Source organism: Rana temporaria, chromosome 13 (genome assembly GCF_905171775.1).
Source record: "Rana temporaria chromosome 13, aRanTem1.1, whole genome shotgun sequence".
In the NCBI taxonomy this organism is placed as follows: Eukaryota; Metazoa; Chordata; class Amphibia; order Anura; family Ranidae; genus Rana; species Rana temporaria.
Genome location: NC_053501.1, coordinates 49,219,696 through 49,244,692, shown reverse-complemented (window position 1 = coordinate 49,244,692; position 24,997 = coordinate 49,219,696). Strand labels below are relative to the sequence as shown.

At 43.4% G+C, this 24,997-nt stretch overlaps 1 protein-coding gene across 2 annotated transcripts in view; it reads right to left on the bottom strand.

The window, feature by feature from the left end:
• The window catches only part of RGS6 (regulator of G protein signaling 6), a 427,599-nt gene that overhangs the window by 156,495 nt on the left and 246,107 nt on the right, over window positions 1-24,997 (bottom strand). For both annotated transcript variants that reach the window (XM_040332702.1, XM_040332703.1), the window contains exon 3: window positions 20,854-20,953. In XM_040332702.1, the coding sequence (XP_040188636.1) occupies window positions 20,854-20,953 (100 nt within the window). The remainder of the gene's footprint in view (window positions 1-20,853; window positions 20,954-24,997) is intronic.

Genomic DNA, 24,997 nt, shown 5'->3' with positions numbered 1-24,997 from the left:
GGCAGCCATAAATATGCTGACCGCATTAATGAAATACAGTGTATTTTTTTAATATGCAGCATAGCGGCGGGGGGAGGGGGGTAAATGTCCTGCACAGTGCACAGGACATTAATACATAAGTTACCATGACCAGTGCAGGACATTTACCCCCCCCCCACATGCTGCATATTAAAAAGATCATATTCATCATATTTACATTTAATAATTTTCAAATTGCATCGATGATTCAATTTGAAAATTATTAAATGTAAATATGATGAATATAATCTTTTTAATATGCATCATGTGGGGGGGGGGGGGTAAATGTCCTGCACTGGTCATGGTAACTTATGTATTAATGTCCTGTGCACTGTGCAGGACATTTACCCCCCTCCCCCCGCCGCTATGCTGCATATTAAAAAAATCACAGACCGTCATCAAAGTTAATAATCTTCAGACTGCATCATTCTGTATTATGCAGTCTGAAGATTATTAACTGTGATGACGGTCTGTGATTTTTTTAATATTCAGCATGGCGGCGGGGGGAGGGGGTAAATGTCCTACCTACACAGTTGCACTGGTCATAGTGACTCATGTATTAATGTCCTGCACTGTGAGTTACCATGACCAGTGCAGGACATTTACCCCCTCCCCCCATGCTGCATATTAAAAAAAAAATCACAATGTCATTAGGGGAAAGTTCTTATCTTTATTCAGCAGTTCTGAGTCCCGACAATCTAATCTCCCCACGTCCTCTTCTATACAGATACCCTGGCTGAGTAATGTAATTGCCAAGAACCTCTGCACAAGAATTACTCCGCCTGAGCCCGAAAACCATCAAATAGTCCCTGCAGAGTAATCCTTGTGCTGCTGATCCCGGCAATTACATTACTCAGTGTATCTGTATAGAAGAGGACATTGGGGCTCAGATTAAATTGTCCGAACTGCTGTATAAGGATAAGAACAGTCCCCTATCAACTTTAACTACTAGTGTTCCTCCACCAGCTAAGCCACAGTACAGTTTGAATCATGTGTCCGGGTAGAAGGCGGAAGGAGACCCGGACACATGATTCAAACCCCGTACTGTCCGGGTCAATCCCGTACAGGTGGCAACCCTAGGTAAATGTCCTGCACTGGTCAATGGTCATGGTAACTCATGTATTAATGTCCTGCACAGTGCAGGGTGCTGTGTAATGTAAAGGGGGCCAGTGATGCAGGGTGCTGTGTAATGTAAAGGGGTCCAGTGATGCAGGGTGCTGTGTAATATAAAGGGGTCCAGTGATGCAGGGTGCTGTGTAATGTAAAGGGTCCAGAGGTACAGGGTGCTGTGTAATGTAAAGGGGTCCAGTGATGCAGGGTGCTGTGTAATATAAAGGGGTCCAGTGATGCAGGGTGCTGTGTAATGTAAAGGGGTCCAGTGATGCATGGTGCTGTGTAATGTAAAGGGTCCAGTGATGCAGGGTGCTGTGTAATGTAAAGGGGTCCAGAGGTGCAAGGTGCTGTGTAATGTAAAGGGGTCCAGTGATGCAGGGTGCTGTGTAATGTAAAGGGGTCCAATGATGCAGGGTGCTGTGTAATGTAAAGGGGTCCAGAGGTGCAAGGTGCTGTGTAATGTAAAGGGGCCCAGAGATGCAGGGTGCTGTGTAATGTAAAGGGGTCCAGTGATGCAGGGTGCTGTGTAATGTAAAGGGGTCCAGTGATGCAGGGTGCTGTGTAATGTAAAGGGGTCCAGTGATGCAGGGGGGACACACGTTTAATCCCCGCTATAGCAGGCTAATTTTTAAGTTGATCATTTTGTACGGCCCCCGAATGATGTTACAAAAATCCAAATGGCCCTTGGCAGAAAAAAGGTTCCCCACCCCTGATGTAGAGCAACAATTCTTTTTTTTTTAGATCTTCAGAGAGTTCTTTGCCATGAGGTGCCATGTTGAACTTCCAGTGACCAGTATGAGAGAGTTGGGGGCGATCACACCAAATTTTATCACACATGCTCCCCATTTACACCTGAGGCCTTGTAACACTAATGAGTCACATGACATCGGGAAGGGAAAATGGCTAATTGGGCCCAATTTGGACATTTTCACTTATGGGTGTACTCACTTTTGTTGCCAGCGGTTTAGACATTAATGTGTTGAGTTATTTTGAGGGGACCAATTTATATTGTTATACAAGCTGTACACTCACTACCTCTCTGCGGGAGAGGTCCATCTTTTCTGGCACTCCAGGCTTCCAACTGTCAGAGGGCTCGTGCATAAAGATATGGTCTGATCCTTTGAGAGTCACCTCCAAGTCGCCGTTACTTCCCCCTGTCCTGGTTCAAGTGATGTCTTCAGGGTATCCTACCGATTGAACATCCAGATCCTGTTGATGTGTCTTTCACCAATTCATATTAAGCTTTTATTGACCCTTTAGGCGTATGCTTATTTGGGTTCAATATTTCCGGTAAGCCTCCCCTTCTGGTGGTGGTTGTTTTCACATGATTTATTTACCGTGAATCACCGTTTGGAATCATTTACTGCACATGGTTTATTCATCTGTCAACATTTTCACAATTATATGGACTTGCACCTGTTTACACTGTTACTCAGTGTTGATATAGACTTTTAGGGGCAAATCCACAAAAAACCTGCCTAACTTAACTTTCAGCAGTTAAGTTACACTGGCGGAAAATTTCTACCTAAGTGCCCGATCCACAAAGCACTTACCTAGAAATTTTCGGCTGTGTAACTTAAGTGCCTCCGTCGCAAGGCGGTCTTCTCATCCAGGGGGCGATGACAATTTAAATGAGGCGCGCTCCTGCGCCGGACGTTCTGCGCATGCGTGTGACATCATTTTTCCCGACGGGCAGCGCGCGAAATTACGTTACGTCGGGCTTTGTGGATTGCGACGGGACAATAAAGTTGTGTCGGGAAAAAAAAAAGTTACGCGGCGAAAAATAAAATTTGAAATTTACAAAAAATAGCGGCGATCGAAAAAAAGGTATGTTTTTACAAGGTGTAAACAGTTTACACCTTATAAAAGCATCCCTAATTTTACGCATGCAAAACGTAACTTACGCAGAAAACACAAAGCTAAAAAGCTTTGTGGATCTGCCTAAGTACTCATTTGCATACGCAAAGCGGCATTTCGACTCGAAATGCCCCCAGCGGCGGATGCGGTTCTGCATCCTAAGATCCTAAGTGTAAGTGTCTTACAGATGTCAGATCTTATGCCTATCTTTGGAAAAATCCTTCTGTGGATCAGTTCCAAAGATAGGCACAGGGATACGCAGGCTGAACAGCAGTTCCGCCTGCGTATCTCTTTTGAGGATTTGGCCCTTAGTGTTTTATCATTATTTACAATCAGCGCCACAATTTTTTTTGTATATTTTCTCAATACAATTAATACAAATAAACATATGCAAAAGAATTAAGAAATCACATGATTAAAGCAGATGAAGAATAATGGTATTGTTAAAATTCATGATTGAAACGAGCTGAGCATTGTTAGTTGACAACCCGACGTGCTTCATGGTTTCTGCCAATCATCAATTTTCTGCAAATGTACTGAAAATTCAATAGATAAATTAACTATTAATAGATAGAAAAACCTTCTCATGGAACGGGAATAACAAAAATGGCCACAGGATGGAGATACTTACAGAACAACCCGCAAGTTATGCCTGGGTCCAGCAACAGGTATGCAGGATAATCTGGAATAAGTTGTCTCAAACGGGGGTTGAGGCAGGGTAACACCCACCCCCGGGGGAACATCGGAGAAGGGACCAGGGGAACAGCAAAAGCCAGATTATCCTGCATATCTATTGCTTGCACCTCAGTCTGTTTAGGACAGGGGTCCTCAAACTTTTTAAACAGGGGGCCAGTTCACTGTCCCTCAGATTCTTGGGGGGGCCGGATCAAAGCAGCCTCATAAATGCCCAGCAGCGCAGCCTGACCAGTGCCCAGCAGCACAGCCTGACCAGTGCCCAGCAGCACAGCCTGACCAGTGCCCAGCAGCACAGCTAGCCTCTCCAGTGCCCAGCAATCTAGCCTGAACAGTGCCCAGCAATGTAGTCTGCCCAGCAAGGCAGCCTGATCAGTGCCCAGCAATGCAGCCAGCCTGTCCTGTGCCCAGCAATGCAGCCAGCCTGTCCTGTGCCCAGCAATGCAGCCAGCCTGTCCTGTGCCCAGCAATGCAGCCAGCCTGTCCTGTGCCCAGTAATGCAGCCAGCCTGTCCTGTGCCCAGTAATGCAGCCAGCCTGTCCTGTGCCCAGTAATGCAGCCAGCCTGTCCTGTGCCCAGTAATGCAGCCAGCCTGTCCTGTGCCCAGTAATGCAGCCAGCCTGTCCTGTGCCCAGTAATGCAGCCTGATCTGTGCCCAGTAATGCAGCCTGATCTGTGCCCAGTAATGCAGCCTGACCTATGCTCAGTTATGCAACCTGACCTGTGCCCAAAAGGCAAGGAGGGCCGGGCAAAAGACCTTGGTGGGCCGTATCTGGCCCGCGGGCCATAGTTTGAGGACCCCTGGTTTAGGAGCTCAGTGATACTGGTCCAGATCTGGGAGGAAATACCCCAGGAGACTATCGTCGTCTCATTAGGCATATGCCCCGAAGTTGTCAGGCATTCATACAAACACGTGGGGCCATGCAAACTACAATTTTGAGTTGCTGCAATGACAGCAAAATAGACTAGCCTGCTGCATAATTTTCTCACTTTGATTTTCAAGGTGTTTTTTAATTCAGCCCTCTGTAGGTTAATCATTTTAATTTCTATCAAACAATGTGGTATCCTTTCGTTACCCAGTCCATATCAGTATAGATATTTTCCCCATTGAGATCTGATGTGTTTTCAAAGTGTTTAATTTTTTGAGCAGCGTATTAATACACACACAGAGGTTGAACTGGATGGACTGATGTCTTTATTCAACCTTACCAACTAAGGCCCGGATTCACAAAGCACTTACGCCGACGTATCTAGAGATACGCCGCGTAAGTGCAAATATGCGCCGTCGTATCTATGTGCGGTGCCCACAAACTGATATACGCCTGAAAATAGGCTTCATCTGACCAACGTAACTTTCCTACGCCGGCGTAGAGTGGGCGCATATTTACGCTGGACGTATTTGGCGCACCCATTGATTTTCTATTCACATATGCAAATGAGGGAGATACGCCAATTGACGAACGTCCGTCCGTCCGACGCAGTGCGCGTAACGTTATACGTCCGGTGTAAAGTTATGCCCCATAAAGCAGGTGTAAGTCAGCAGCATCCATGCAAATGGCTGCACCAGGGAACACAAGCCGACGTATTTTACGTAGGACGTGAATATGACTAGGCGTAGGTTGCGTTCATGCCGTAGGCAGTGATCCGGCGTATCTTAGGGAGTAGTTCCGACGTGATTCTGAGCATGTGCACTGGGAAGCGTCCACGGGACGGCGCATGCGCCGTTCATTATATGTATCTGTCTGAGACTCAGCCCATCATTTGCATGGGGTCACGCCTCATTTGCATGACTCACGCCCACTTCCACATACTCCGGCTTACGTCTAGGAAACCCAGCACAGATTTGGCAGCACTGGCTTTGTGAATCCAGTGCTTGCCTCTCTGCGCTACGTCAGCGTAGCGTAAAGGAGATACGCTACGACGGCATAAATATGCGCCGATGTATGTGAATCCGGGCCTATGTAACTATGAATCTACTCAATGAGGACACATAAAAACTGACAAGGCTAATAAACCCTGGCCTTTTTATCCATCCTAAAAACAAATTTTTGGTTTTCAACATGTATAAAGTGGTTACTTTAAATCCTAATCATTCTAAAAAAAAATCTGAAAATGCTTTCGTGGGGTGTTGTGTACCTGATTGAGGAATAAATAGGACTTAATACAATTCTTTAAACCACTAAGGAAATTGTCAAGGTATCCAAAAGTTATGCACATATCCCATATTACAGGAAATTACTGCTCAGCACAAAAGATCACTAATGAATGGACTTGCACAGTCAACCAATGCAGGGTAACTTTGATTTGTGAAAGATCAATATCTACTCAAGAAAGAGTAAAACATTCAGAATTTCTGAGTACACCTTAATGTTATTCTCAGAATAGAAACTGCTAGCATAAGAGCAGACAGCATTAGTTACAGCCTGGTCAGTGAAAACACAGGTTCATTATTACACCATTGCTGCGCTGCTTAAACCTTTCAGTCAAAGTTGTGTATGATGTTCATAACTAATTGATGCATTACATACAAGAGTCATGAAGCTTGCTGTAATATGGCTACTTTAAAGCCACAGGGCATAGAATTCAACAAAATAAAGAGGAAAAAACTGTATTATGACCATGCTTCAAACATGATTTTAAATATTAAAGCGGAGGTCCACCTAAAATAAAAATATTAAAAGCCAGCAGCTACAAATACTGCAGCTGCTGACTTTTAATAAATAGACACTTACCTGTCCATGGTGCCCGCGATGTCGGCAGCAGAAGATGAGCAATCGCTTGTCTCTCGGCTGCCCCGCCGCCATCTTTTGAGGGGTTTAGGAAGTGAAGCGTTGCGGCTTCACTGCCTGGTTCCCTACTGAGCATGCGCGAGTTGCACTCCACGTCTTTCACTGGTCCCCGCTGTGTTCTGGGAACTGTGTGTTTCCCAGAACACAGAGGGGGGGGGGGGGGCAGGAAGTGGCACAGATATTCGCAGATTCTACAGCTATTTATGCCTGGAAGTTGGTGCCAATACCTGTATTATACAGGTATCTGCACCCCCTCCCCCCTGAAAGGTGCCAAATGTGACACCGGAGGGGGGGGGGTGGGGGGTTCCGAAAAGCGGAGGTTCACTTTTTGTGTGGCCCTCCGCTTTATTGCAGACAGATGTAATTGTTACCACACTCCAGAAACAAATGGTAAACTATTTTTGATTTGCGATCATTCTTGAAATAAAGCATCACTACAGAGAGACCCAAATTAATATCTTCTCTCCAGATAATGAATCAGCCCTGTTCTATCATAGCTATAGTTTGCCATTAGTCAAGCAATAACTGGTTTAGATTTGTATTAAATGCATGGGGATTATTTAGCCCTGTAATTATAGTATTATTATTATAGTAAATTGTTATTTAAATGAATAAAGGCCAATTTCAGAAAAAGTGAAATCAGCAAGTGAGCTACTATCCTGTAAACACCATGATTGTATAAAAAAACAGAGGCCCAGATTCTCAAAGGAGATACGACGGAGTCTGAGCCGTCGTATCTATGCGCCTGATTCTTAGAATCAGTTACGCATAGATTTGTATTAGATCCGACCGGCGTAAGTCTCTTACGCTGTCGGATCTTAACTGCATATTTACACTGGCCGCTAGGGACGTGTACGCTGATTTACTCCTAGAAATATGTAAATCAGCTAGATACGCAAATTCAGATACGCCGTTTACGTTAGGCTTTTCCCGGCGTAAAGTTACCCCTGCTATATGAGGCGTACATGCGGCGTACCAATGTTAAGTATGGACGTCGTTCCCGCGTCAAATTTTGAAAATTTTACGTTGTTTGCCTAAGTCGTTCGCGAATAGGGCTGGGCGTCATTTACGTTCACGTAGAAAGCATTGGCTTCTTGCGGGTTAATTTGGAACATGCGCACTGGGATACTCTTACGGACGGCGCATGCGTCGTTCGCAAAAAGCATCATTTACGTGGGGTCACCTAAAATTTACATAACACACGCCCACATCTACCACATTTGAATTAGGCAGGCTTACGCCGGCCTATTTACGCTACGCCGCCGCAACTTTCTTTTGAGAATACGGCACTTGCCTGTAAAAGTTGCGGAGGCGTAACGTAAATAGGATACGTTACGCCCGCACAAAGATACGCGCATCTACGTGAATCCGGGCCAGAAAGTTCACCAGTTTACTTTTATCTGAGTTCTGTGTAGTTCCATGCAGATTATGTGCACTGCTCCATAGATGGTCAGTGGGGGGGGTGGAACTTCCTCAAGTCTGATGCTTGCTTACCTTCTTCTCTTTCTCCTTCTTGCATCATCAGTCACATACATACTTTCAAGGTAGGTTTGAACCATTTGGGTGCTATGAGAAACCAGGCATTCTGTGAGTTGGAGAAAGCAAGGAGAGTGATCTAACCCAGTGTATCTCAACCCTTTTTTTTTAGTAAAGGCACCCTTTAACCACTTAAGACCCGGACCAAAATGCAGGTAAAGGACCAGGTCCCTTTTTGCGATTCGACACTGCGTCGCGTTAACTGACAATTGCGCGGTCGTGCGACGAGGCTCCCAAACAAAATTGGCGTTGTTTTTTCCCCACAAATAGAGCTTTCTTTTGGTGGTATTTGATCACCTCTGCAGTTTTTATTTTTTGCGCTATAAACAAAAATAGAGCGACAATTTAAAAAAAAAATGCTATATTTTTTACTTTTTTCTATAATAAATATCCCCCAAAAATATATAAAACAGATTTTTTTTCCTCAGTTTAGGCCGATACGTATTCTTCTACCTATTTTTGGTAAAAAAAATTGCAATAAGCTTTTATCGATTGGGTTGCGCAAAATTTATAGCGTTTACAAAAAAGGGGATAGTTTTATTGCATTTCATTATTCTTTTATCTTTTACTACTAATGGCGGCGATCAGCGATTTTTTTTCATGACTGCGACATTATAGCGGACACTTCGGACAATTTTGACACATTTTTGGGACCATTGTAATTTTCACAGCAAAAAATGCATTAAAAATGCATTGTTTACTGTGAAAATGACAATTGCAGTTTGGGAGTTAACTACAAGGGGGCGCTGAAGGGGTTATGTGTGACCTCATTTGTGTTTCTAACTGTAGGGGGGTGTGGCTGTAGGTGTGACATCATCGATTGTGTTTCCCTATAAAAGGGAACACACGATCGATGACAGCGCCACAGTGAAGAACGGGGAAGCTGTGTTTACACACAGCTCTCGCCGTTCTTCAGCTCCGGGGACCGATCGCGGGACTCCAACTGCGATCGGGTCCGCGAGTCCCGTGGCCGCGGTCACGGAGCTTCGGACCGGGTTGCGTGCATGCGCCGGCGGCATGCGCGCGACCCCAAGGCTGGGCTTAGAGAGCCAAGTACATGTATGTGGATGTGCCCAGAGTTTTAATGCAGAAAAAAACACACATGCAGGAGATCCAACTTTAGAGGTGCAAACTGGTACTGACTAGTATTCCAATGTTTCTCTTCTTCAGTTTTTCTCCATCACTGAGCTAATGAGAGCCCAAAGCTGATGGAAGGCAAGGGAAGGTCAAACAAGGATGCTATACAGGCGACTGACATCCTCCTTATCAACTGATGATGTCATTGGTCGTTAGGAGGTTGGCAGCTAGAAGGTCATAATGGTAACTTAAAGGCAGGCTTCATCCGCCCGCCACCTTGTATACAATTTCTGGGCAATTTTTAGGTGTTTTGCCAAAACACCTCTGAAGAAACCTCAAGGCACCCCAGTGTGCCTGGGCACCCTGCTTGAAAAGGGCTGATCTAGCCTCACCAGCAGGTCCATTACAGGATAATCAGATTACAGAAGAATGAAGTACCGTAGTTGTGTTGGCAGGCAGGATAAATTCTCTGCATACAGCTCAATGTTTAATTTTTAGTTCTGACTGATGTGTACCTTTAATTATATGCAAAATAAAAAATATGTCTGAACAATGCAGATCTGAACTGTGGAAGATGAAGGTGGTACCACTAATTAAAAACACACTCACAAATAACCCATAATGTTCTCATACTAAATGCTTCATATTCACATTCAAGAAAATGAAAATGTAAGATGTCCCAAAAATAACGCACAGATGTGTCACAGGCTGTTGTATCAAAGCTACAAAGTTTACTATTGCACGTCTAAGTGAGAGTGCATCCATAGGTTAAGCATGTCTGAGATGTTTCTGACTGCTTTTAATAACCCACTGGGGATCGTTTTACGATACCAGTTTAGGATAAGTCTCACTCTCTTTCTGGTCACTTTGTATGAAAGCAAACACATTCCAGGCAATACCAATTTCTCTTAAGATTTAAGGGGAACTGAACAGGATAAGTAACTTTTCTCTACAAAGTTTTAAAATACTATCGGATAATCTTGATCGTAACAAATTGGATCGATGAAAAAAATCTTCTTCAGATGAACAATTTCTGCGCAGGTATTGAGCATAGGGTATGCTTCTAATGAGCGGGGCTGGGTGAGAACTGTGGGCGTGTAAAATGGTATTGCCCAAACTGGGGTTATGATACAAATCAGTTGTAATATAGCCATTCTCATTGATACAAATTAGCAAGTCCAGAAAGGCAATTTCAGTGGGATTGAAGGTGTGTGTAAATTTCAGATTAAACTCACTGGTATTGAGGGCACCCAAGAATTCTAAAAAATCATCTCTAGACCCCATCCACACAATTAGCAGATCATCAATAAAACGAAACCAGACTGTATCTTGGTCAACCAAAAAGCACATTTCTCATCAGAAAATAACCACCTCTCCCAACCGCCTAGGTATAAATTGGCGTAAGACAGGGCACAACAAGTGCCCATAGCCACCCCTTGCCTTTGCAAATAGGCCTGGTTCATAAAGATAATGTGATTTCTGGTAAGTATGAACTTAAGCGAATCTAAAAAAAATCATTATGAGACCAGGTGGTATGATCCTGTTCTTTTAGAAAGGACTTGATCATCCGGATGCCCTGCTCGTGCTGGATGCAAGAGTACAATGCCTCTATATCCACAGCCAAGAGTAGGGCATTTGGGGGAAAATGAGTCCCCTCAATGTGTCTCAGCAGATCCTGTGTGTCCCGGATGTAAGATGGAAGGCAGATGACATGTGGCATCAAAAAGGAGTCCACATATCTGCTCGCCTTTTCAGTTAATGAATCATTTCCAGAAATGATCGGCCTGCCGGTGGATTTTTAGGATTCTTATGGATCTTAGGGAGGGTGTAAAATGTGGCCAATTTGGGGAATTGGGGTATTAAGTTTTTTGATCAATCAATCCATTCAGATAGGAGTGGGTACATAATATACGTTGTTCATTAATGAACACTGGAATTTGTTGTATATCAATTTTTCAATACCAGACCGCCTAATATACCATATTAGTTGTATATACCAGGCCAACCAAGATTTTTCCTTTTACGGTTTTACGTTCCTCTCACGATATTCCCCTTAGGGTGCATTATAGTTACCTACAACTCCAACATTTTCTCCAACATCTTATCAGATCTCAATCCACCCCCTATACGATGACCCCCTTCGAAAGTTTATGTAGATCGCGCCCCGATTCCTCGGGTCTCATATCTTTGATTTATGCAGCTATCATCAATTCTAAGAAACCACCATTGAGACCTTATCACCTTCAGTGGGAGGCTGAGCTTGGGAAGCAACTCGATCCAGAAGACTGGCAGACTATGACCATAGCATTGTCCAAATAATCTAAGAATGTTCTCTTTTTGGAAAACGCTTACAAAGTGTTTTATAGGTGGTACTATACCCCGGCCAGATTGGCGAATTTATACCATCCTATTCCCCTTTATGCTTCCGTGGATGCTCTCAGGAGGGTACAATGGCACACATCTGGTGGACCTGCTCCAGGGTCCATTTCTTATATAGGGGAGGCTGGGCCACCCGTCACGTGACCCCGCCCCCTCTGAAGAAAGGGGGAAGACTGGGCTTCCCCAGTGACGTAGCAGAGGGTGCGTCAGAGGGGGCGGGGTCACGTGACGGGTGGCCCCGCCTCCCCTATATAAGAAATGTCACAGCTTCAGCCGTGTCATTCGCTGGGCTGTGTCCAGCGGAGAGAGGAGGTCGGCGTGGCTGCGCTCTGGATGGATGGATCTTCTCATCGCTGGACCGGAGATCACACGTCGCTGGATACAGACAACGTTGGAGCAGGGAGCTGGGACCGAGTAGATTACCACCGCTGGATTTTTTTTCCTTTTTTTTTTATTAATAAAGGACTTTTTTCTATGGTGTGTGTGTGTGTTTTTTCCAACTATTTACACTTCCTTCGTGAAATGGTAGGGGTACCCCATTACCAATTCACATGGGGGGGGGCCAGGATCTGGGGTCCCCTTTGTTAAAGGGGTCTTCCAGATTCTGATAAGCCCCCCGCCCGCAGACCCCCACAACCACCGGGCAAGGGTTGTGGGGATGAGGCCCTTGTCCCCATCATCATGGGGACATCCTCCCCATGTTGAGGGCATGTGGCCTGGTACAGTTCAGTTTCTGCGGCCGGTCAGGTTAACGTGCTCGGATAAGGGGTCTGGTGTGAATTTTTGGGGGAACTCCACACCATTTTTTTTTATTTGGGGTGGAGTTCCCCTTAAAATCCACACCAGACCTGAAGGGTCTGGAATGGATATTTGGGGGGAACCCCACATCATTTTTTTTTTAAATTGACGGCGGAGTTCCCCTTAATATCCATTCCAGACCTGAAGGGCCTGGTAATGGAATTTGGGGGGACCCCCACGCTATTTTTTTTTTTTTATGAATGAATTCTCTTTGAATTGCCAGAGCCAACAATTCATTATAGCCGCGAGTCCGGTTTTAAAAGACTTTTTTTCCTTTCAGAAATGACACTTTGTGCAGAGACAGTTCTATGTACGGGTAACATGCAATATTTCACATGCTAACTTTACACCCCCCCTAGGTACGAAATTAAAAGGAATATTTCACTTTTATTGTTTCACTTTTAGCATTATTAAATTCACTGCTCCCGAAAAAACTGACGTTTTTAAAACTTTTTTTTTGCATTGATACATGTCCCCATGTCCCCTGGGACAGGACCCAGGTCCCCAAACACTTTTTAGGACAATAACTTGCATATTAGCCTTTAAAATTAGCACTTTGGATTTCAAATGTTCGAGTCCCATAGACTTTAACAGGGTTCTAAAGTTCACACGAACATTTGGTGTGTTCGCAAGTTCTGGTGCGAACCGAACAGGGGGGTGTTCGGCTCATCCCTACTCTTTAACACCAATTTAAAGAGGGACCCTTTTGAGGCCCTTTTGTGGAAACCGATCACAGGGCTTCTCCACACCTGAATGCCAGCTGGCGGCACATGTTTTTACTGTAACTAAACTGACCATAGCAAGGGCCTGGAAGACCCCGGTCCTCAGCTTTGTAGCTGTTAAAAATTGTGTTAATGATATTATGGTTAATGAGAAACTTACTGCCGTGTTATTGGACACCCACGATAAATTCCTCCGGGTATTGCAACCCTGGGTGGCTCACAACCACCCTTCACGTTTTGATCCAACACTACTTTCTCTCTGATGAGCCTATGTTCCCCCCACCCCATGGACCCCCTTCCCCTCTTCTCCTAATTTATTTTTTATCTTATTTTTATTTTTTCTCTCTTTCTCTTCAATATTATTTGCTCATGCTACTCTTCTAGCTGGTTCTCTTTCTTCTCACCCTCTCTCTCTTTACTCTCTTTGTGGCTCAGGCCCACAGGCTCGGTCCTGTTGGTCTTGGACACATGATGCGCTGTTTATTTTACAATTTGGTGAATGTTATTCTCTGTTATGTGCCTTTTTAAGTTTGTTTTCCTTTTTGTAATGTTGCACATTGAATAGCCATTTTGCTTTTAAGTTCTACATATACTCCGGTGTGTTAGCCGGTATGTTATCTAAACCAGCATAAGGTCACTTTAGCAGGACCCATGAGGTTGGGACATCCTATTGCTGGTCTTCTACGTCCGCCCTTGGATTCCTAGGATCTGGATCAATCTGAGGACTACGGACTAACTTTTCTGATGCCTCCAGTTCTATACATGATAACTCATGGTGTGTCCACCACTGTTTTTTTTTTGCATTTTTTTTTCTGTTGATGTGTTTTCAAAAAAACTCGTTGTACAAGAAAATCTGTCAAACCTCCTGCACCTCAGTACTTCTAAAAAGATCCCTGAAAAGGATTTAGGTCCCTGCTTTGCAGTAACACTGCCTTGTTTACATAGGCAGAGCTCTGTTTTGCTGTAAATAATCACAGCAGAGTTCTGCTGTAAATAATTACAGCAGAAGCAGAGTGCCCCCTGCAGGCAGAAGTGCACAACCACATATATATACATATATGTGATCCTGCCGCCCCCATAGCAGTAAAAGTAAATTCAATTATTAAGACTGGCATACCAACCTCACTTGCATTCTAACAGGCTTATGTAATAAGATAAATAGCAATATGCAAACTCACAAAGTAGCAATAAAACATAATGGGGGTTATTTACGAAAGGCTAATCCACTTTGCACTACAAGTGCACTTGGAAGTGCAGTCACTGTAAATCTGAGGGGTAGATCTGAAATGAGGGGAAGCTCAGCTGATTTTACCATCCAGTTATGTGCAAGCTAAAATGCTGTTTTTTATTTTCCTTCCATGTCCCCCTCTGATCTACAGGGACTGCACTTCCAAGTGCACTTTTAGTGCACTTTCAAGTGCACTTGCAGTGCAAAGTGGATTTGCCTTTCGTAAATAACCCCCAATGTATCCTTTATTTATCTGACCTTAGTTATCACAATTGTGATTGGCTGTTATGGATTATTGCACTGTAGAAATCCTTACTGCTCTTTAAACTACCGAAATAACTGCTTATCTACTGTGTTGTGCGCTTTTGTTTTTAAACAGTTCAAATGCTTCAAAGAGCCGTGTTTACTTATAACATCTGATATTTACAGTGCAGCCTTTCTAAGAAGTCCTAGCTGTGTATGGCCAGTATTTCTGGAGCATACCGACTGTAAATGGGTCACAGCCAAATTCCAGTAGCATAGGATTAGCAAAGATGCAGTGTGGTTAAAACCATGATTGCTGCAGAGGTGGGGTGAGCGCTGTACCATAAAATTAGGAATAAATAGCAAGTGACGCCTCCCTTTGTTTGCTCCAGGGCAGAAAGCAGGCTAGAGCATTTCCCTTTCTCAGAGGGAACTGTAATAAATAACGATGAAATGTATCATCGTCTAGTTTAACACTCTTGATATTTTGACATTTTTCAAGAAACGCCACTGCTATTATCTGTTGGAGTAAGTCCCTGTGACAGCGTGTAGCTCAAGCAGAATTAATTGGGTAACAAAGAAAGCTGCAGTTGTGTGCCTCGAAAACAGCATGTAAAATAGTCAGGCTGTGATTCTTATTCTTACTAATGTTTCTTCAGAGCTATATATATGCAGAATGTTTTTTTCTGAGTGCTTGCTGTAGTGGTGTGTGCAGAGCATTTCCATTTCCACTGTCAAAGAATAAGAAAAGGTTTGTGAAAAGGACGTCAGTGCTTTAAAAGAGAAATCATTTGAGATTTATTAATGAAAATGAAGGAATGGATGGTGTTACCCATGTTTACTAACTAAACCCTTGCTTTAATTTTCATCGTAGTGACTGCTATCTGCCTCTAGTTCCATTTTGCTTCCTTTATAATAAGCCACACTAAGGGGGTTATTTACGAAAGGCAAATCCACTTTGCACTATAAGTGCAAACTACAAATGCAAAATGCACTTCAAATTACACTGAAAGTGCATTTGGAAGTGCAGTCGCTGTAAATATGAAGCCCTGTACACACAGGCAAGAATCTCGTCAGGAAAAAAATGTAGTTTTCCCTGACGAGATTCTTGGCAAGAATCTCTTGCTGCCCGAGTGTACAGACTTTCCTTTCAAAAGAACCGCGGTTCTCTTGAAAGGAAAGAACGCTATGCTTCATGTAGCTGCTGACTTTTAATAAACTAAAAAACGTGTGGAACTCCGCTTTGACCACTTATGCCCCAGATTATTTTGCTGGCCAAAGACCAGGCAACTTTTTGCGATTCGGCACTGCATCACTTTAACTGACAATTGTGTGGTCGTGCGACGTATATCCCAAACAAAATTGACGTTCTTTTTTCCCCACAAATATAGCTTTCGTTTGGTGGTATTTGATCACCTCTGTGGTTTTTATTTTTTGTGCTATAAACATAAATAGAGCGACAATTTTTTTTTTTTATATTTTTTACTTTTTGCTATAATAAATATCCCCCAAAAATATATAAAAAAAACATTTTCCTCAGTTTAGGCCGATGTGTATTCTTCGTCATATTAGGGGATATAATTATGGCATTTTTATTATTATTATTTTTTTTAATAGTAATGGCGGCGATCTGCAATTTTTATCGTGACTGCGACATTATGGCGGAAACATCAGACACTTTTGACACATTTTTGGGATCACTGTCATTTTTACAGCGATCAGTGCTATAAAAATGCACTGATAACTGTGAAAATGACACGGACAGTAAAGGGATTAACCTAGGTGGCGCTGAAGGGGTTAAGTGTGCCCTAGGGAGTGCTTCTAACTGTAGGGGGGAATGGGCTGTGTTTGACATGACAGTGATCACAGCTTCCGATTACAGGAAGCTGTGATCACTGTCCTGTCACTAGGAAAACTAGGAACATGCTTGTTTATATCAGCATTTCCCCGTACTTCCTCAACGTGACACGATCGCGGGTATGCCCGCAGACATCGAGTCCGCAGAACCCGCGGTCGAAGTCACGGAGCTCACGGCGGGCGCGTGTCCACAATGTCAATTCTTAAGGGGACGTATATATACGTCCTTTTGCCTGTCTGTGCCATGCAGCAGACGTATATCTGTGTGCGGCGGCCAGCAAGCAGTTAACAAGAAACCTAAAGAGTTCAATGTTAACGCTTGCATCAGAGGAGACCTGAATATGCACCTTCTAAAACCTAGAAAAGAATTTAAGACCAGATGGTAGCCTTGCAAACTTGAAAAGTTACTTTGGTAATGATTAAGCACAGGTTGGATGCGTGAAACAAATCTATGTGACTAAAATCTGGTGTCCCTGGTGTAGCATATCCAGTTGTATATTTGATTTCTTTATGGGTTCTTATGTGTGAGCATTTATTTACGAAAGCAATAAAGTATGTGACTTGATCTGGTATTATTACTTTGAGAGTTTCCCATCAGAACGTGGAGTGAATTGAGTGGATGCATGTGAGAGTAAACTTTTGAGAATTCCCTGTCCATATGGCGGAGCAGATTGAGGTGATGCTGAGAATGATACAATCTAAACCATGAAACATCTTATAATGTGGAGGTTTCTATGAAGGTGAGCAGACTCACAAGCACAAGTGGTGGTGCAGGAGGTGGTACACACTGCACTATATGAAGCCAGTGTCTGCAAATTTACCAGAATTTGGATTCAGTTTTTTTTTTCACTTTATGAACACTTTTTCACATTGGACTTTGGTGGACAATTACTTGAATGTCTATATTTCATATTACCAGTTTTTCACAGTATTATAAAACATACAACTGTTACTTATTATTGAGTTGTTGTTAAGCTCAGCACTATTTATATTTTATTTGTTCTTATGTGTACTATAAGCAAGCAATCAATCAATCATAGGAGAAATCCCTTTAAAGGGAAGTTAACCAGCTAGCCATGCTAGCATGCAAGGTGAAATCACAAGAAGGAGCCAACAATTTCACTATCCAATGGTAGAACTGGCCAACACAATGAGGAGAAAACACATTTTCAAATTTGGGAGTAATAACCACAGATCTGAACAGTCTAAACAATGAGGGGGGTAGAGAGTCTCAATCTAGATTTCTTAATGAACCCTAGAATATGTATGTATGAATGTGAGCTAGGGACTTTAGATTGTAAGCTCCTTAAGGGGAGGGACTGATGTGAATGTGCCATATATATGTAAAGTGCTGCGTAAAATCATTGGCACTATATAAGTACCTGTAATTATTAAATAATAATTAAATAGGAAAAAAAATTACTGTATTTATTGATGTATAACACTCACATTTTCACCTTGCAAATCGGTTGCAAATAACGTGTGCGTGTTATACGCCGATACTGCAATTTGGACTGCCTTGGAGAGAACAGGGAGAGGGGCGGGATGAGCGCCATCACATTACATACAGCGAGAATCTCCTGTTTACTCAGTGGCCTCTGTAATAGGAAGTCCCGTCTCCTGGGCCAGCATTGGACCAGTGTTCTGTCTATCATGGAAGCCGGTCCAGGAGGTGGGACTTTGTATTAAAGAGGCTGCCGAGTAAACAGGAAAATCTCGCTGTATGTAATCTCCTGGGCCAGCATTGGACCAGTGTTTTGTCTATCATGGAAGCCGGTCCAGGAGGTGGGACTTTGTATTAAAGAGGCTGCCGAGTAAACAGGAAATTCTCGCTGTATGTAATCTGATGGAGCTCATGCAGCCCCCCTCCCTGAGATGGGCATTGATCAGGCTGCATTCGTGGCAATGGGGAGGCTGCAGATGGGCATTAATCAAGCCGCATTGATAGGCAATTGTGAGGCTACAGATGGGCATTGATCAAGCTGCATTGATGGGCAATTGTGAAGCTGCAGATGGGCATTGATCAAGCTGAATTGATGGGCAATTTTGAGGCTGCAGATGGGCATTGATCAGGCTGCATTGATGGCCACTGACCATTATTTTGCTTCAAAGTTCTTTATTTAAAATATTTTTTTTCCTGAAACGTCCCTTTAGGGCCTCGTACACACGATCAGTCCAAACCGATGAAAACGGACTGAAGTTCAGTTTCATCGGTTCACGGATGAAGCAGTCTGATGGTCTGATGTGCCTACAGATGGTCTGATGTGCCTACACACCATCAGTTCAAAAACAGATCGAGTCCAACGCGGTCACGTAAAACACAACGATGTGCTGAAAAAAATGAAGTTCAACGCTTCCAAGCATGCGTCGACTTGATTCTGAGCATGCCCGGGTTTGGAACCGATGCTTTTGCGTACTAACCATCAGTTTTGACCTATCGGTCAGGTGTCCATCGGTCCAATTTTAAAGCAAGTTCTCTGTTTCTGGACTGAAGGACTACAGACCGATGGGGTGTACACACGGTCCATTTGGACCGATGAAACTGAACTTCAGTCCGTTTTCATTGGTTTGGACTGATCGTGTGTACGAGGCCTTAGAAGGGGCATGTATGCCGATAAATATGGTACCTAGTCTCTTTTTTGCTATATGTTATACTATCATTATTACCTCTTCAGAGCACCTTGAATCAACGATACTCATTTAGAATCAACAAAAACACTTAGAATGGAAAAACAATCTTGTTTCTTTGGTTTGTCTTGCCATACGGCTGTTGCACCTTTTGTGGTGCTTATGTGCTTCCTCTAGCTCTTTGAGATCACTGTGTCCATTGGACAGTGTAGATCACAAAGTGGAGTACAGAGCCAAAGAAATTGGTCATGTACCATGTGATCACTGTGAACAAGCACAGCAATTACAAATGTAAACAAAGGCTGCTTTTTGTAGCCACTGCCCTGTTTCCTCTAACACACTGATCAGCAGTGAAAGGAAACAGAGTGCTCCTAGCCTGTGATCACCAGCAACATATTTACATATGTCAACAAAGCTAGTGGAGCCAGTCACAGGCAACCAGCCCATACATAGTTCAGTTTTGTTGTTTCAACAGTGGCGTCCATACATTGATGTGGACTAATTATTTTCCTGACACAATTTCTCAGGGAGGAAACCCATTCTACCGCCTGATTCAAATTACTATGGTGAGACAGTGCAATCTACAGACAAAAAGATTTCACATGCTCACCTTCCAACGTTCAACAGCCAAGAGAAGGCCTGAGCTATGGCCCCCACAGTTTTATTAAAAGCATAGAATCACAAAACATGCATTGATTGGTTCATATCATACACCCACACCCACTCTACCCTCCTCCCCTGTGTGGCTTGTCCTTGGCATGAAGCTTCTCATTGGTCAGTTCACATAAAAGGGTGGTTTCTCCTTGGAAGTCCATTTTTGGGCATGCACACACACCCTTCTTATAAGTCCATGTGACATAAAAGTTCATTGTCAGCTCAGCAAGTTTCCTCCGCAAGCTTCACATGGGGGGGGGGGAGGGGTGGTTTTCCTCTTCCATACAGAGCAAGGAACGAGAAGGGGGTTTTGAAATAAAAGCCATCTAGGAATGCAATAGGGGGGGAAGGGCTGAACACATTTGTAACAGGAGGGAAAATGGAGAGGAAATGGCTTCTGAACAAACAGCTCTCCTTTGTATTTTCAATGCTGAGTTCATTACTTTAAAACAATATCTGATATCTGACAAATCTTATCAAGGAAAATAAGCAGTATTGATCATTCCCATACATACATATGCATAATGCGTATGAAACAAATTAACAGTATAAGGAATATAGAAAGAGAAATATTTCAGTGATTCTAATCATAACATAAAATAAAATTTTCATTTTAGCACGTCCATCACAACATGGATAAAAATTCAGCCGGTTCCTGCTGAACTGGACACATTTCTTCTATGTATGGCTGGTTCCAGTGTCCCTTATTACCAGCCACACCAGTCCCGGTGTCACCAGACCAGTATAAACCAGCACCAATGTTCCTGATAACTATCCATACCAGTGTCAGATTCACCAGCTGCCAGCAAGTGTTCCTGATTGCCACAAGTCCCAGTGTCACCAGATGAGTGTAAGCAACAGTGTCCCTGATCCCTATTCACACCAGTGCCAGTGTCACCAGACCTGTGTAATCTAGCAACAGTGTTCCTAATTTAATTCAAATTCAAGTACTTTCACTAGCTGCATTTAAATATACATTGCATGATGCTTCAATAAATACATAACCAGATTAACTGGCATATTTTATATATTGGCCTCAAGTTCCAATTTTAAATGTTTATGATATAATTATATTAATTCTGAATTGCTTATACCTCTTTGTAAGGAATGTTCTGCCTATTTGTATTTATCTTTCCAATCAGCATGAGGTTTTCAAATGCCACAACATTGCTGGAAGTATTCACCTGATTTAACTTGCATGTTCATTCTGTGTTCTAAAAAAAATGGATACATCAAAGGAAGGAAAAGGAAATGTCTTTACCTGTAACCACACTTGGGATTTTCGACAGGAAGCTTTTAACTGTTCGGATAGGTACTCCACCGGCTTTATCATCTTGCATTCTGGTGATAATATCTTCAATCTGTAATAATAAAACAAGGAGTTACCACTTCATGGACTACCAAGTATGAAAAATAAGTACAACATTTTGTTTTATTAGATATGATCTATTTTGAATACACAAAACAAGTTACTGCATTTTGAAAACCTCTGTTTTTGTTGTCTACTTTTTTCAAGAGTTTAATGACAGTAGATTTGAAAGTCCATATGTGAGTAAAGGTGCTCGAAATAATGGCAGTTGCCCAATCCAACAATTTTTTAACAGATCATGCAAAAGTCTCACTTTTTTTGTGGCATCTGCAATCATCAGTTTGGGGAAAACTACATAGCAGGATAAGTATGTGTGCTGTGCCCCCCTCCTGCATAAGAAAAAAGTATTCCTTCAAACCGATTCCTGTTCCCGGCTAGAGGAGATGGCAGATCGTGCTATGGCCATTTTTTTTTTCTTGAAAATCCTTAATATTTACATTTTCAACATAGTATAAGTATGACAATGTGTCCCATCTTTAACAATGTGTGGGGACACAGTGCCTCCCCCTTGGTGGAGGTGCGGGTCTCACTGACACTTCCCTGCACTGCTCTGTTGATGGGGAGGGAGTCGAATGTCGGCAAAAGAGGCTTTGTGTGCTGCTTGCGGCACCGGTGTCGGGGGTTGCCTACCCCTGGATTAGGCCATGCAAAAAAGAACAATACTAACTGCTTACTATAGTTACTTTGGGTTATTGCACTTTTTCTTATTAATACCCCATTGAACCTTCAGCCTAAATAAGCTACATACTTTAAAGCTGCATCAAAACAAAACACTGGCAGTTCCGAACACGCGATATACGAACGACTCCTACTTATGAATGGACCTCAACGCTGGCCGCTTGTGCTCTACGCTGGTCCTGAATACTTCCGAGCAGCTATCTTGTAGCGCCTGGACACATCCCACACTGCAGTACTACATGTACTGCATGGCTAGAAGAGCCCTGGATAACATAACTGCATGCCCAGAAGCGCCCGTAAAAACATCCCACATCCCTGCACAGGCTGAAGTTACACTTACAAATGCAGTGTTCCGACTTACACACAGATTCCACTTAAGAACAAACCTACAGTCCCTATTATGTTCGTAACCCAGCGACTGCCTGTATACAGTTAATTTTCTTTATAATGCAGCCACAGCATGAATATCTCTTGCTCTGACTTTGACAGACTTTGCATGTTTTTTTTTTGATGCTCTTGGAATACAAAATGCACTGTGAGTGAAAAAGGCAGATGAATGACAGGATCCCCCTCCTCAGAATGTTTGTCATGGAGAAGGTGGTAAAATAGGAGGGCATGGTCTATGGTTACCATTCTTCCCAATTTCCTATATACAGTATATATAGTGGGCCAGATTCAGATAGGAGATACGACGGCGTATCTCCTGATACGCCGTCGTATCTCTAAGGCCGGCCGGTCGTATCTATGCGACTGATTCATAGAATCAGTTACGCATAGATATCCCTAAGATCCGACAGGTTTAAGTGACTTACACCTGTCGGATCTTAGGCTGCAACTCCAGGCCGGCCGCTAGGTGGCGCTTCCGTGTCTTTTACGTGTCGAATATGCCGGACGCAATTTACGTTAACGTCGAAACCAATGACGTCCTTGCAACGTCATTTGGAGCAATGCATGCTGGGAAAATTTGTGGACGGCGCATGCGCTGTTGGATCGGTGCGGGGACGCGCCTGATTTAAATAGTACACTCCCCCTAGCCACGGAATTTGAATTACGATAAGTTTTGAGGTAAGTGCTTTCTGAATTAAGCACTCGCCTCAAAAACTTGGGGCAGCGGATCGTTAATCAGATAGGTTACGCGTGTCTAAAGATCCGCTAACCTATCTGAAACCAGGCCTACTGTTTTTAGGTGTCTGTTACTGGGATAGAGAGTTACTGGCTCCTGGCCTGTTTACTGAACTCTGCGTGTTACTTAATTCTGACTCCTGAATTCTGTGAATGACTTAACATTACTCCTGAACTCTGTTACTTAATCCTAATCCCTGAAATGTGTGTGTTACTTAACCCTGATTGTGATGCTGCTCTTGGGCACATCCTGGATCGAAATTGGGTTCAGATAAGTATTTACAGGGGCTGTGGTGGAGCTGTATGCAGAAGTTTTTTTTGTTACCCTAATGCATAAAACACATTAAGGTAAAAAAACGTTCTGCTTTTAGAACCACTTTAATCCCGACTTCTGAACTTTCTGCGTTATTTTGGAGATTTGGCCATGGAGAGGATTAGGTCCTGAGGGAAGGACTTTGAGGGGGATTTGTTCTAGGGGGAGGATTGTGCTTGGATTTGTGGAGGAGAGAATTTGAGCTTTGGGGGAATTGAGTAGAATATTTGTGGTGGCATTTGGGGGTGAGGGAATGTGTGCTGGGGGGAATGGTTTGCATAGTGAGAGGATTTGGGCTGGGACGGGGAATTTGGGTTGGGGGTGGGGGGGTTGGTCAGCGCTAAGAGGGGAGATTTGTCCAAGTGGTGGGTATGGCAAGGATTGGATTAGGGCTAGAAAGGGTGATTTATGGGGAGAGGATTTGTGTTAGACAATGGATTTTAGGGGGGGTTCTTCTAGTAATAGAATGTGTGTGTGTGGGGGGGGTGATTGTGTTCATGTTTCCTGTACTGTGTGTATAATGTGCTACTAAACTTGGCACTGACCACATCACTGTGTGGTAAGCTTGCCAGACACTGACTACAATTCAGACAGTTCAGCAGGGACTGCTGAGTTTTGATTGGTATGTGGTTGACCTCGTCAGGCAGAAGTCAGTTGTTTGATCAACTGCTGTTGAAAGAACATGTTGGAGAAGTCCTCATGGATCAGCAGCTGCAGCCTATCAGTTACAGCCACTGATCAGTGTATTCTGAAAGTGTCTATTGCCGATGTCAAAATACAATGTCCCAATGGGGGGGGGGGGGGATTCCTCAATCCATCTAATTTGTGTGATGGAGGAGTCTGCTGCTGGCTGAACAAATTACAAAAATAACCATGTATGGCCTTCATAACAAGCTCTTTCACTATATAAACTATATTGTACATTACATACTTCTAACCAAGGTGTTTCATTTCGTAATGGTTGATGGTTGCTAAGCAGTTCCTGACTATTCCCGCCCACATAACACCATATGATGTCATGGCCTTGAAGTGATGATATCTGGATAATGCCTGGAGCTATTTTCCAGCCAGTAATTTCCTTTAGTGTAAAAGCCATCCTAGTGACTGATTAACCACTGGATTGCTGTTACATGCAGCAGGAGGGGACGTCTCCCCTCCCTCCACACATCTGCGCCTCTATGGGCTTTCCTTTGTGATTTGAGAGCCCGGGATCTAATCCAGTGGCGGCACAGGGTTACCACAGAGCTGGCCAGGGACCATCCTATGATCCTGGGAGGCCGGAAGCAACATCATGACGGCACTTCTGGCTCTGGCAGATGTAAACAATGCAATTTTTTTTTATTAGAAAGCAGAGATCAATGGTTTTTTTTTTTATCTCATGTTTTCAAGAGTAGATGATATTATAAGATTATAGACCCAAGGGCCAAGATTCTCAACCGAGATACGACGGCGTATCTCCAGATACGCAGTCGTATCTCTGCGTTGAGCCGTCGTATCTATGCGACTGATTCTTAGAATCAGTTACGCATAGATATCCATTAGATCCGACAGGCGTAAGTCTCTTATGCCTGTCGGATCTAAACTGCATATTTTTTTGGACCACTAGGTGTTGCTTCCGCCGAATTCCGCATCGAGTATGCAAAGCTAGATACGCGAATTCCTGAACGTACGCGCGGCCGAAACAGTAAAGTTACGACGTTTTTGTTAGGCTTTTCCCGGCGTATAGTTGCCCCTGCTATATGAGGCGCAGCCAATGTTAAATATGGCCGTCGTTCCCACGTCGAAATTTTAAAAAGTTACGTTGTTTGCGTAACTCGTCCGTGAATGGGGCTGGACGTAATTTACATCCACGTCAAAACCAATACGTCCTTGCAGGGTATTAGGAGCAATGCACACTGGGAGATTTCCACGGATGGCGCATGC